Genomic DNA, 14289 nt, shown 5'->3' on the forward strand with positions numbered 1-14289 from the left:
CTTTAATTTGGATCATATGGAAAATGTAAAGAAGATGGAATTTAATGGTCAATAGGTGGATTAGGGTTAGTAGAAAGCAAAACATCCTTTGTGGTTTTTTCTTTTTTTTGGTTTAAAAATTTAAAATAATTTTAGTGGGAGTGGTTGATTGAGGGTCCTTAAGACCTTTCAAACATATCTATCAAGTAAAGAAATTTTGTATTGGAAGGCCACCAAGCACTAATCAAGTTACTGTTTTTGTTGTTTCTATCTGACTAAGTCTTAATTAGAAAATAATCATACTAAGAGTAAACTAAAATTAGTCATAAAAATTAATTATTAGTATAAAATATAAAATAACATTAAAAATAAATTAATAAATACATGTATTTATATATAAATATACATAGTATTTTTATTGGAAAGTGTTTTGGATTTAATTAATGTCATGATGAAATCAACAAGATCTAATTAAGTTCCAACCACTTGGAAAAAATTTTTTAGTTTAGATAGTTAAAAATTGGAATATGTTCTGTTTCTTCTCAAGTTACATTAGGCCATGATTTATTTTCATAACACATTGGCTTTAGGAGGTAACCAAGGAGTACCCTTCTAGAAAGGTGATTAATCCATAAGAAGAGTGATGAGATCAAATCATAAAATAAAAATTAGAATTAATGTTAGGTGTCTCATTGGTAATCTAAAGGGCAGATATATTGTTGATTGAAGGTTAAGATTCACTTATTATTTGCTTATATAATAAACTTAGATTCTAGTAGCAAGTAGCAACATATATTATCAAATGATAATATGGAATCCATGATTGGATTCTTGTAGGTTCTTATTATAGCTTGATGGGATTTTTTATTTTTGGGTCCACATTGATGGAACCTTAGATAAAATAGAAATTGTTGATAGTTTTGGGTTTTAGATAATTTTAAGGAGTCAATGGATTGTGTCTTTTTTTTTTTTTTTTTTTGTATAATATAAGCTTTTAACTTTATGAAGTGCTATGTATTATGAAATTTGTGCAATCTCGTAGCACTTCTTTTGATATTCTTTTATTTATCAAGGATAATTATTTTTTGTTCTTCATTCCTTTGCACATATCATTAGTGTATCTTCATGTGTCAAGCAATAATACCTTTTTTTATTTATTGTTTTTGTTCCTTGGAAAACCAGCAGCAGCAAGACATAGTGAATATATGTCTTGAATTTAATGCTATGGAAAATTCTCTTGCTTTTTTTTTTTTTCACTACATAGAAGGTTTGAAATTTGTGTTGATTTTTATTATTTGTTAATTAAATAAACTACACGTTTAGTTTTTATATTAGTTTATGTATGATATTGCTAATATTTGGAATTTATGTTGCATAGTCACATGATTTTGGAGAAAAGATGCTTTTATATCAAAGTAGATATTTCTGATAAACACCAATGAAAAAAAAAGAGAAAATACTCAGTTTAGTTCCTTAAATTACATTCGAGTCTTAATTTAATCTTTAAAATTTTAATTGTCTCAATTTAGTTTCTAAACTTTTTAAATTTTAATGACATTAGTCCCTGCAGTATTTTCTCAAAGAAAAAATAAAAAACATTTGATGATAACGATGGTTGGAAATTGGAATTGAGACTTTCAGTGTTTTTCTTGGTTTTTTTATTTTTATTTTTTAACTGTGCAATATTCCCCAAGTTTGTCCACTTTTAAGATGCAAATAATATCACTCTATGCAACTATGTTTGATCTTTCAACTCTAGATAATAATTCTTTAGAAATAAAAAGATCTCAACTTGTTGCTCACAGATAGAATAGAACATATTTCTAAGTTCATAATATAATTCATACTTGCTAAAATGTAGTACTAAAAAATTTATATTATTAACAAAGCAAATTTTAAAATTACAAACAACGAATAAATTCTCAAAAAAATTAAAACATAAAAGATGAACCAGATATTAGAGATATATATTATTTGATTTTTTAAGATTTTTTTGTAATTTTTTAATGACTGAAATGTTAAAAAATGTAAAAAAAAAAAAAAGCAAGAGATCTAATTTTGTTCAATTTTTTTGCATAAATCTCTAAATAGTTATTTAAATATTCTCTCAACTATTTAAAATTTTAAATCAAATATATAAATTATTTGTTACTTATAAAAAAATAATATTTGTATTTTCAAATTATTTTCGGAGATTCTTTCGGGCTAATTAAAATATATAATACGCAGAGAACATATTGTCAATACAATTCGTAGATATATTGTCTTACCTCCATAATTTTAAAAAATACCATAAAATTAAATAATAAAATATTACACCAAAGTTTTATCAATATCTACAAAAATAAACGGTTTCTTTCATGGTATGTATTAATTAAATTCAATCACTAGATTCTCCTAATTGGCAGGACGAAAACAGACTAATTCACCTAACTTTATTTAAAGGTCTATCCTTAAACGAACAAATATAATGACCACTTGACCAATCCAAATAGATTAAGCTGAAAATTATTTGAGAAGTACAATTTGTTGATGCTTTTTATTTTTCTTTTTACTTTTCCTAGTACATTATACTTTAACCACTATTGGGAGGCCAAATATTTAAAATTTCTTCATGCCCTTAATTTACACTATTCACAAATTTGTTGGACAATGTTTCGGGGGTTATACTTTACAGTTCAGGGTTTAAACTTGACAACTTTCAGGTATGATTAGTTTCTCAAATCTTTTACTTCATTATTAAAAAAAAAAAAAAAACAAAACCCTCTGACCGAAAGTGTTATTTTCCATCAAACCAAAATCTTACATAAGAATTAGTGAATTACATGACATAAATATATCTATCTAAGGATGCTTAATAAGCAGTAACCATAAGAATTTTAGGGCATGAAAATTACAGAACCAAAAAGGCACCAACCTATGTTTTTAGATTATAATGTGATGGTAAACAGAAACAGATTTTACTCAAAATTGGCATTTCATGCTTGGATGAAGGGGAGGTAACATGAACTTTCCCAAAATTTCACTCTTTCCACATATCTGCAAACTCATCGGGCTCCAGAGGATTAGACATCTCATGCATTTTCCTCCTTGTCTTTGCCTTGATCTTCTTTGCATATTTCCCAGACTTCTTCCGTTTCTCCAATGCTCGAACCTGCGAGAAACCAATATGGTAAGGCCATGAACACAACCAGTGTCAATAAAACTATTTTCGCTATAAAAAATATAGATGGAGAGCATGCTAGTACCTGATTTGGTGACACGTAGAATGGATTCGCATATAATGTTGGCCCTCCAAAACTGCCACCAAATATCTTAATTGGGTTCAAGCAGAACCGCGGGCCAACCTAAATAAGCAATTAGAACACAAGGGTTAATAAAGGAAGATTATAAATTGACAGAGCAATTCATAAATAACAATAAACAAATTTTCAGACCTCAACCAAATTCATTTGTTCGAGGCCTCCTCGGGGTAATTTGTCTGTCTCATTGTGAGGAACATCGATCTGCATGGAAAAGAAAAGTTTAGTTTGCGAAACATGGCTCAGGAAGCAAAGGGAAATCATGCTCACAAGCTACCATTTGTTTAATGCGTATATAGATGAAGAAAATGACGCCTCTATCTCATTTAACTTATTAAGACACCTCAATACATTATGGAACATGGAAAACTATAATCATTAGATCAATATCATGCCATCAAATTCATGGAAACTATATTCCTGTAATAATGCATTGGTAAGTGGTGACATGGTGTGCAAGGCATGTTCATCTTTATCGAGTATAGTTTCTTTTCTCTCCTGACTTAATCCAGTGGTCAATTGATAAACACTAAAGGAGTGGAATATCTTAAATAATTTTAAGGCAAACCTGGTAGTTCCGAAACCAGATATGGTCATCAGCTATTGAGAAAACAAACACGTGATCATGGAAAGGTTTAGCTTTTCTGTGGTCTTTTGGAGTTTCAAATATCTGAAGAAAAGAAAGAAAGAGTATGTCAGCAGTAATCAAACTTTTCTGTATGAAATAATAAAGAAGTGCATGTTCGAAGATTTGTGACAACTGCTCCATAAGATCACAAATACATCTTGAAGGTGCAAGTAAAACACTTTTTAAGAATAATCCTTGTGTTTATATGAAATAATTATTAGGAGATTTCTTAAAACTTTCTTCCAGCTGAAACTAGAAAGACAATAAAAAAAAATACTACTTACAGGAAAGAAACAAATCAAATACCTGTAATAACATCTCCTTTAAGAGTCTCCAATGTGCATCTTTTTCAAAATTTGTTGAAAATGTCAAAATTGGGCGGGAACCTTTTAGGTGATTTCCAGTTAATTTCAATTCCTCCATTGTGTGCACTGGAAACCAGTTAACAAAAAACAGAGATAAGAAAAATGGCACCGGAAAAGTAAAAGAACATAGAAGAACACAAATAATCATAAAGCAAAGTGCATAGCCCAGAGTCCAGAACACAACAATTATGGCGAGCAAATTAGCATCATGTAATATATGTAACTCTATATAAATACTCAGACGAGATAAGAAAATTATACATTACCAGCGCTAACTAAAAATTTCACAGACGGACCATTGGGGCATTTTGCCATCCAGAGATAAAGATCTTTTCCCTTCCTGCACTGGAATTCATATATAGAAAACGGGAAGTAAGACCGTAATCAGAATACATCAAGTTGCCTATATTAAATCATAAAAATGCAAAATTTTGCACAATAGCTTATTGCATCTGAATGATGTGACCAATAAAAAGTAAAAACCTACATAGAACCCTATAGACACGAACCATATACTTTTCTAGCAAACAGCAGCATAGCATAACCACAAAGAACCTAATTTAAACAGAGATTGGTAATGAAAATGTTTGTGAAATAAATACCTCAAAAAACAAACAAGAGGAACAATTTTTGAGCTCAACGAGCTCATTCAATGTGGCCCCTTTAGATTCCTTCGATTCAACCTTGTTGTCCTTCTTACAATGAGGCAAAAGCGAGACCACATTCAACATCAAGTGCCGGTACCTAAAAATCAAATATTTGGTTTCCATATCATTTATAGAAAAAATTAAAAAAAAAGACACAACATTCCCAAAAAAAAAGATCTTCTTCAACATTTTGATCATAGAAACTTTTCTACAAGCACATGGAGGGCATGTGGTAGAACCTGAAATTGATACGCCTAGAGCAAGTGACCAAAACCTTCTCTTTGTTCCTGAATATAGGCGAATCATCAAGTTCAACATCCTTGACTTGAGAATCATCACCGTTGACTTCACTCTTATCCTTCCAACCCAAAAGGGTCCTTGCTGGTCTCTCTGGAGCAGCTTCATCCTTTTTGGGAACTGCCACAGCTGCAGTCTCACTATGCTTTCTCTTCTTCCCCATTATACTACTCTTCTAGCTTCAGCAAAAAACTGTGACGTACCCAACAACAAAAATCACAAAAAGTTAACACTTTCAAGCTGACCCAGATTCCCTAATTTCCATTGCATTCATTTTACAGAACCATCTCAATGGTAAATGAAAAAACCATAGTGGAAACGAAGACAAAGGAAGAAGAAACGAACCTTGGAACTCGCGATGGCGGGTTTCTCTGCGTTCGATGGCGATGAAACGAGTTGGAGAAGGAGCAAGCAGAAGAAAAGAGGGTTTTTCAGTTCTGGTTATTAGGGTTTTTCTTTTTTTTTTTTGGGTCAAAGGGATTTTTTTCCTTACTAAAGGGCTCTATTAATATTTGGGCTTCCCTTTTTGGTTAAAGTTTTGGGCTTCTAATTGGTCACGTTTGCCATTATGGGCTTATAAAAGCCCATGAACTTTGTTAGACTACTAACCTTTTTATTGCCCAAGATTGGTTTCTTTTCTGTGCATTTTGCTACTAATGGAGCGAGAAGTTCTAGATAGGAAAAAAAAAAGATGTGTTTTAGTATAAAAAAAGTTAGTGCTATTTATTTACCAACTATTACTATATTTATGTATTTGTTAAATAAAAAAAGTTGGTGGTGGAAAGACTATAACTTCTGCAAATCTCAAATATTCGAATAGAATTATCTCCAATAAGACGATACTAATAATAAAAAATTATTGTGATAACTTAAAAAAGTAAAACAACCATGCTTTCTGACTTGGTTTGTTCAATTTGTTTTTCAATTTGCATTATTTTCTTTTATTTATTTAATTTGGATAAGAGTAATTTTTTTTCTTTTTCAAAGTTAAAGAGTGAAATTTGAACCCGTAATTTTTAAGTGAATATAGAAAAGCTGTGTCATTTGAACTATAATTCTTTGGGTTGGTTATAACTCCTTGGCTTGAATAAGAGTAATGTTATATGCATAACTTTTATGTATATTATTTTTATACATATATCTTTCGTTTTTAAAATTAATTAATATATATATATATATCTGATAAGGAATGAAAGAAGATAAAAAAAAGTTGTCTCATTACAGAAATACGATAATTTACCACGAAAAACAAGAAGTAGTGGCAAATTTTTAAGATCGTGTTAACCACTTGTAATGTTTTGCTTTTTCGTGGCTAAATTGTGCAAAAGTTTTCACGTTTTTGTTTGTCTGTGACCAATTTGAACTGGACTCTCTCAATTGCCACAAACTCAATGTTCAACGTGGCGAAATCAAACGATATTTACTTTTAAATTACGCGCTTCTATGGAGAGTGTTTCCTTCCATCCATTTCAAAAATTTTATATGTAGTTTCTACTATTTCCAAATTTAAACCTAAATAATAAATTTCAATTTCTAAGGGTGCAGGCTTGTCCAATTTGTCTATAGTTCATTTTTTCTCTCTCCTTTCTAACCATTTTCAATTAATAAGACATGCATTAGTTGAAATAATATAAAAAGAGTATATGCTTATAACTCTAATTAACTGAAAATAAATATTAAAAGTATAAAATTCATGATAAAAAGAATATATTTTTTTGTTCCTAATTGACAATATGTATTAGTTTTCTTAAATTTTATTTTTTTATTATTTTTTATTAATTTAATAAAAAAATATTCGACATAAATTAACTTAGGTTTATTTTTGAAATAATTACAAAATTTTAATTTTTTTCTAGCAATTTCTTTTATTTTTTTAAATCCAATCAACCAAAATTCATAATTCTAATTAGTATGTATTGTTTTTAAAAATAGTATATAATTATAATTTCATATTTTTTATTATAATTAACTATTAATTTAAATTAAAAATCTCAGTTACTTGACTGAAATAACTTTAAATGAAGGTTTATAATAATATAAGTGAAATTTTTGAAAAAAAAGTAACTTTTACTTGGCACCAAAGTAAAGTCTACTCACTAAAAAATAAGAAGAATTCTCTCACAAGTTTAGACTATTTTTTCAATTTTTCAGTATCCTTAGTAATTCAGCATTAAGTAGCCGAAGATGTATCAGATGGAATAGTATAAAAGAGTACATACTTATAACTTTAATTAACTGAGAATGAATGTTAAAAGTATATATAAAATTTATGATAAAAAGAATACATTTTTTTGTCCCTAATTCACAGTATGCATTAATTTTTCTAAATTTTATTTTTTTATTTTTTTATTATTTTTTTATTAATTTAATAAAAAATATCCAACATAAATTAGCTTAGGTTTATTTTTGAAATGGTTACAAAATTTTAATATTTTCTTTAAATCCAACAGGCCAAAATTCATAATCCTAATTAGTATGTACTATTTTTAAAATATGGTATATATTATAATTTTATATTTTTTTATTATAATTAATTATTAATTTAAATTAAAAATCTCAATTATTTGACTGAAAAAAATTTAAGTGAACGTTTAAAAGTAATTTCCACCTAACATCAAAGTAAACTCACTCACTAGAAAATCGGAAGAACTTCCTCACAGGTGACTATGGTTCAGTTTCTCTGTATGTTTGGTAAATTCAGCATTGAGTCGCCAAAGAAAGTCCCAAAAGAGTGGAAATCAAGATTTTACAGGCAATCTGAATCACAAAGAAGATTGGAAGGAACTCTAAGCAGCTCTTTTTAATGTTTATCTAATATTTTCTCTTTGCTGAATTTTTATTTTTTGTATTTAAAATATTTTTTTATCATCCACTAATTCTTCCCCAATATTCCTTGTATAGGAACTAGATCTGTGTGTATCAATGCTGCAACTTTGGCTCTTGTCGATGCTGGGATCCCTATTCGAGTTTGTGTTTTCTTTTAAACTGTTCAACTTTTTGATTTAGCTTTGTGGATTTGTAATTATTGAAACTTGTATGAATATAGATAAATTTAAACTAAGTGAAAAATAGTGTTAGAGGTCCTCATGTTACTATTAGAATTCTGCCAAAGTTGAATAAAGTGGCACTTCTTCATGTTAATTTTTTGGTATTATTTTATTTTTTGTATTTTTTTAGTCAACAATGTAAATTAATTTTAGATTTTTTTGTTATCTCAATATGCATTCTTTCTTTCGATAGATTCTAAACTACCAATTGACATTTTGAAAAATGTTATACAACTAGCAATTGAAGGCTGCAAAGTAATTGCAAATTACATCCTCTAAGTAAGTGTTATTCCTTAATTTTCCTGATCATCCTCTATGGAGTCAAATCATGTCCTATTAATTTCTTAACTTGATTCATGATCTCTGTCTTAGCAGATTTTATTGGAGCACACAAAGCAACCGGAGTATGGACAAAAATTCAATGGCTGAAGTTACATGTTCTTTTTGCTATTTATCTGCAAATATTTTTGTATGTGGGTTGTATGTTTAATAAGAAATGCAGAAATTGATAAATTCATTTTGTCTTGGTATTTTTAGGCTTTTAGTTTTTTGTATCATTTTAGCAAAGTTTGATATTTATTTTGTAACAGTTATATTTGAATATTTTTTTAACATTAAACCCATGTAATCTAGGATATTTGTTTTTCAATACTAAGTATTAGTTAATTTCATATTTTTATACTATGGATAATACGTATAGGAATGTTCTTATTATTTTTTTAATTTTATCTGATAAAATTTTATATTAAGCAGCATTTTTATTATGATATTTTTTTAATTTAACTTTTATTGTTAGCCACGGAAAAAGTGTGGTAAAAAAGCCCGGCCTGGCCTATTTTGTCACCGGTAAAGTGTGGTCATCTTTTTATTTTGCTACGGAAAAGAGCGTGTCTAAACGTGTTAAAATTGTGGCTAACAAAATGTCTCCACGGGTGACTAATTAAAAACGCGTCGCCCTTTTTAACCACGGATGTTCATTTGTTGCCAAAACGTAATTGCCACAATATTTTTAGAGTTTTCGTGGCTAAATCCCTTATTTTTGGTAGTGCCTTTTATATTATAAAAAAAACAAACAAAACATGAGCATTCAATTTCAACTAATATTAGCAGGTTGTCAAACAAATTTAGTATCAAGCTACTAAAGATTAGTTTTCATAGAGTTTGAATTTTGGATATTTTTTTTAATTAAGTTTTGAATATTATATTTTTAAGAATTTTAAAATTTTTTTTATCTTAAATATTAGTTATAATATTAGATGTATAACATTAAGTATTCAAGTAGATCCTTTTAATTTTTTTTAATTGTTTGATAAAGTGTAATTTCTCTTCATTCAATATTTTCTCTCACATATTTTTCTTAATTCTATTTAAAGAGTATAAAGTAAAAAATCACAATTTCCAAATAATTTTAAAAAAATTGAAAGAATTCATTCTCTTTTTTCAGGTATATCATTATTTCTCTCTTGTGATATTGATATGAGAGCTTTTTCACCACATTTGAGAGGAGACAATTTGGTCACTTTTTTTTTTTTAGCGTTACATGAAGTTCCTTTTCTGCTATTATTGCTAGCTGGTGTAGGAACTATCTATAGAGTTTGTGGAGATATTTGCATGCAGCTTCAAAACTTGTGGATCATATATAAAGCAAATTAAAAAAAAAAGTTTGCTTCATTATAGTGTGTGCTTTGCTGCCACTTATTACACGTTTTGCTTTTGAAAGTTGAAACAACACTTTCATCTAATAACTATTTAACTACTTTCTATTTCCCCTTACTTAGCATAATGCTCAGATAATTATACCTATAAATATATATAGATGTTTATAAATATTTGAACTAAAATATAAGGCGATAGGGAAGACGTTAGTAGTAGTATTTGTAATACCAAATGATATTCTATTCCTAGAATTTGTATTTTTTGATAGATCTAACTATGAATATGTTAGGGATGAACCCATAATAGGAATAATCAATGTGAATTAAAAGATAAATATACATATATTTTGGTATTACTAATTGATGATAGCTAGATAGAATTGAATGGTCACTAATTAAGTAATTAACTAACAGATATAACAACTTAATAATTAATTTTTGGTTTAATTATTCTATATATTGATCTCTATAGTTATACAAAATTTATAATTAATTAGGTTTATATATATATATATATATATATATATATATATATTTTTAATTAAGTTTTTATATTGTTTTTTATTTTATACTTAAATCATTTCTAGTATAAAAAATATTATAATTAACTGAATATTTTTCTGCAAATTGAAAGTATCAACAATTAAAAATCTAATTAGATCTTTGATCTCATATTTTTTTCGAAAAAATATTCTGTTAATTTTAACGTTTTTGACAAAAAAAAGATCTAATAACAAAATTAAAAACAATATAAAAACTCAATTAAAAAAAATAAATTTGAATTTTCTAAATTTTGAATTTTACTTTAGAGAATAAAGTGTTATCTCTCACCATTTATTTCATAAGTAGGAGCAAGAGAAAATATGAGAAAAAAATCATTCAAGTATTATCTGAGCTCTATTCAAGGGTCTGTCGCTTACTAATGGGTTGTTGCATGCATAAGGCGGGATTCAATCCCCAACACTTGTTTAAGCGGACAAATGAGCTGATCACTCGACCAACCTAAGTTGGTTGATAAAATAGATACCTTAATCGATAGGAAATCAACTTTCTCTTTTTGTCTTTGGAATCAATTTAATTTGGTGGGTGCAATAAGTTCCTATCTGAAGCTAATTAATCAAGAACATGCAGAGATCAATCATATAAATGGGGTCAATCCTTTGTACAAATGTCAAAATAACCTCCATGAATTTATCAACATGCTTTGTTCTCGCTACTTGTGCATATATGTCTTATACCTTTCATAAAAGAAAACTAAAAAGTGCAGGTACTTTATTTTAGAACCATTCATCAATACCATTTGAACTAAGAAAACTTTACCGTGATATATACAGCACAATCTTAATTTTATTAGTTTCTATTTTGCATTTTTCCAAAAGACATATATGTGTGAAAAAATACCGTATCCTCCACTAGTTTCTTGCACTTTGTTCTATAATTGTATCTTTCATGAAAAGTTAAAAAAAAAAAAGTGCAGCCACTTTTGAGGACCATTATACAAATAAATAAATGTGACTCAATAATATATTGTGCTTGTGAGCTAAGAAAAACATAATGAAAAAGAGAGAGCTTTAATTTTACCAAGTTATATATAAGACATGCTTATTAATTTTAAATCTCATACACGTATACTAAGTATTAAACTATAAGCACGCATATATAGTATTGTATTAGTGAATAACTTGCACGAAAAATATTCAGCACCGTCAAAAAAATATATTAATCGCACGAAAAATATTCAATTCAAAAATAAAAAAATACATTATGTATACATATAGCATAATATCAATCATTAATCAAATTAAATTAATATATGCAGATTTTTTTGTTGAACAAAAAATTAAAATAGGACTCTTAATAAAAGGTCATTGGTTCATGACAAAAAAAAAGGTGATTGGTTGACCCCAAAAATAAATCAATATGAATATAAATAGTTAAAATCAAGATTGCCAAGTTGCATTATTAATTGGAAAAAAAATAGTAAACTTGATGTATTTGTTACAATAGAAAACTATTTATTAAAATATTATTAGAGTTGTCAATAATTGAGAGTTAAATTAGTAATGGTTAGTAGTTAGTAGATAGATATTTATGAGATTAGTTAAAAATATATTTATAAATAGCATGACTCTTTGGATCATGTAACAACAATTTTAATACAACTTTATATATTATTATCTTCTTTATCTATTCTTCTCCTTGAAATTCAACACTACTAATTAAAAAAAACCAATAAAAAGTAAAAATTGAAAGGCATATCAACTAGCTAAACATGATGACTGTGACTTCCACACAATTCTATATATATATATATACCCACACGACCACACATTAATTCCTCAACATTAAATCCAATAACATCTTTAACATTATTTTAACTATTGAATGATCCGTGCATTTGCACAGAAGATACTAAATACGGTAAAAAATACATTAATTACACAAAAAATGCTCAATATATTTAAAATATAGACAAATAATAATTAGCCATGTAGAATTTATTTTTCACATCAGCATGTATTTTTTTAATATATATATATATTATATCACCACTTTTACTATAACACCCTTTTAATCAAGAGAGGACTTGGCCACAGACGATGCCAACAGCACGGACGGTGGCAGCACTGCGTCGTAAATGTGGCTGCCACCGTTGTGTCTATCTATGGGATTGACAAGTGGGATAGGAGAGCCCTTTTTCTAGAAGGCGGAACCCAAATGATCATATGTCAGGCTGTAGTAGCTGCTGCTATTGGAGCCAAGTTCGAAATTTATGGAAACCCCGGTGCTTTGCCAATGTGGTATGCTATTGTGGTGATGATGTTTATTTGCATCTATATGGTCGGGTTTGCATGATCATGGGGTCCTAGTGGGTGGTTGGTGCCCAGTGAGATCTTCTCATTGGAAATTCATTCAGCCGCTCAAAGTATCAACGTGTCTGTCAACGTGCTCTTCACCTTTTTTGTGGTGCAAATATTCTTGACCATGCTTTGCCACATGAAGTTTGGCTTGTTCATCTTCTTTGGATTCTTTGTTGTCATGGACTAAGGTGAAAGAGTAATTTAATATTCAACATGGTATCAGAGTCATGGTATTTTCCTTGAATATGATAAGCTATTAGTTTTTCGGTGAAAAATCACCATACTTTTTCTTTAAACCCAAATAATTAGTCTCTATTGTTTTCTTCCTCTCTAATGGCAGAATCATCAGCACAAAATTTCACTAGTCCTTTCTATATTCATTCTAGTGAAAATCCAACCTTTGTCACCGACTCTGTTCTTTTTCCTCTAAACTGATGATCTTCTGATTTCAATAGCTGGTGTTGTCTTGGTTATATCATTCCCTCTCTCTTTCTATTACCCAAAATTATGGTCATTGAGACCTACGCTTTCACGCGCCTCTCAAAGTTTATTGTATTAGTGACTAACTCGCACGAAAAATGTTCAGTACGATCAAAAAAATATATTAATCGCACGAAAAATGTTCAATACAAAAATAAAAAATGCATTATGTATACATATAGCATAATGTCAATCATTAATCAAATTAAATTAATGTATGCAGATTTTTTCGTTAAACGAAAAATTACAATAGGACTCTTAATAAAAGGTCATTGGTTCATGACAAAAAAAAGTGATTGGTTAACTACCAAAAATAAATAAATATGAATATAAATGATTAGAATCAAAATTGTCAAGTTGAATTATTAATTGAAAAAAAAAGTAAACTTGATGTATTTGTTACAACAAAAAACTACTAATAAAAAAAAAACCAAAGAAACTAAATGAAAATCCTAAGTATACTTAAAGTTAGAAAAAGATAAAATAAGAATTAAATTATCATTAAATTTATAATTTTTATTATGTTTAATTATTATTTTAATTTAAGGATTTATAAATGTTTATTTGTTCATCTTACCGATTTCTTCACTTTAATAAAATTCAATCTCATAAAATTATATTTATTCACAAGATCAACATTGAAAAGAATTACTTCAAAAAAAAAAAAACTTTTTATTTTAACTTGCATCAAAGTATGTCTTTTTTTATTTTTATTTATTATTAATTTTCTATTGAAAAAGAACTTACTAACTAAGATAAATCACTTCAAATATAAATTACATAAATATTGTCCAAAACAACCCCTAGATGATAATTGGCATAACTATGATAATGTTTAGTTCGTAACTTCGATATTAGTATCGGGAGATGGAGGTTTTGGGTTTGGTTTATAAGGAATTCCATACTCTATTATGATCCAGATATGTTCCAAATAAATCTAAACATTGAAAATATGGGATAGAATAGTGTATTGTCAACAACTCAAACTAAGTAGTAGTAACACAATTTTTCCTTCATTTGAAAGCATA

The 14289-nt window shown here is 28.1% G+C and overlaps 1 protein-coding gene across 1 annotated transcript; it reads right to left on the reverse strand.

The window, feature by feature from the left end:
• Positions 1-2746: 2746 nt before the first annotated feature.
• On the reverse strand, positions 2747-5673 carry LOC130976105 (ribosome biogenesis protein BRX1 homolog 2-like). The gene is made up of 9 exons (XM_057900874.1): positions 5564-5673; positions 5161-5410; positions 4877-5018; positions 4541-4619; positions 4216-4340; positions 3850-3951; positions 3417-3485; positions 3228-3326; positions 2747-3133 (listed from the first exon to the last, which is right to left on the reverse strand). Exons 2-9 carry the CDS (start codon positions 5379-5381, stop codon positions 3002-3004), a joined length of 969 nt encoding a protein of 322 aa, XP_057756857.1. The 5' UTR covers positions 5382-5410; positions 5564-5673; the 3' UTR covers positions 2747-3001.
• Positions 5674-14289: the final 8616 nt, after the last annotated feature.

The sequence above is a fragment of the Arachis stenosperma genome, chromosome 4, assembly GCF_014773155.1.
Source record: "Arachis stenosperma cultivar V10309 chromosome 4, arast.V10309.gnm1.PFL2, whole genome shotgun sequence".
NCBI classification, from domain to species: Eukaryota; Viridiplantae; Streptophyta; class Magnoliopsida; order Fabales; family Fabaceae; genus Arachis; species Arachis stenosperma.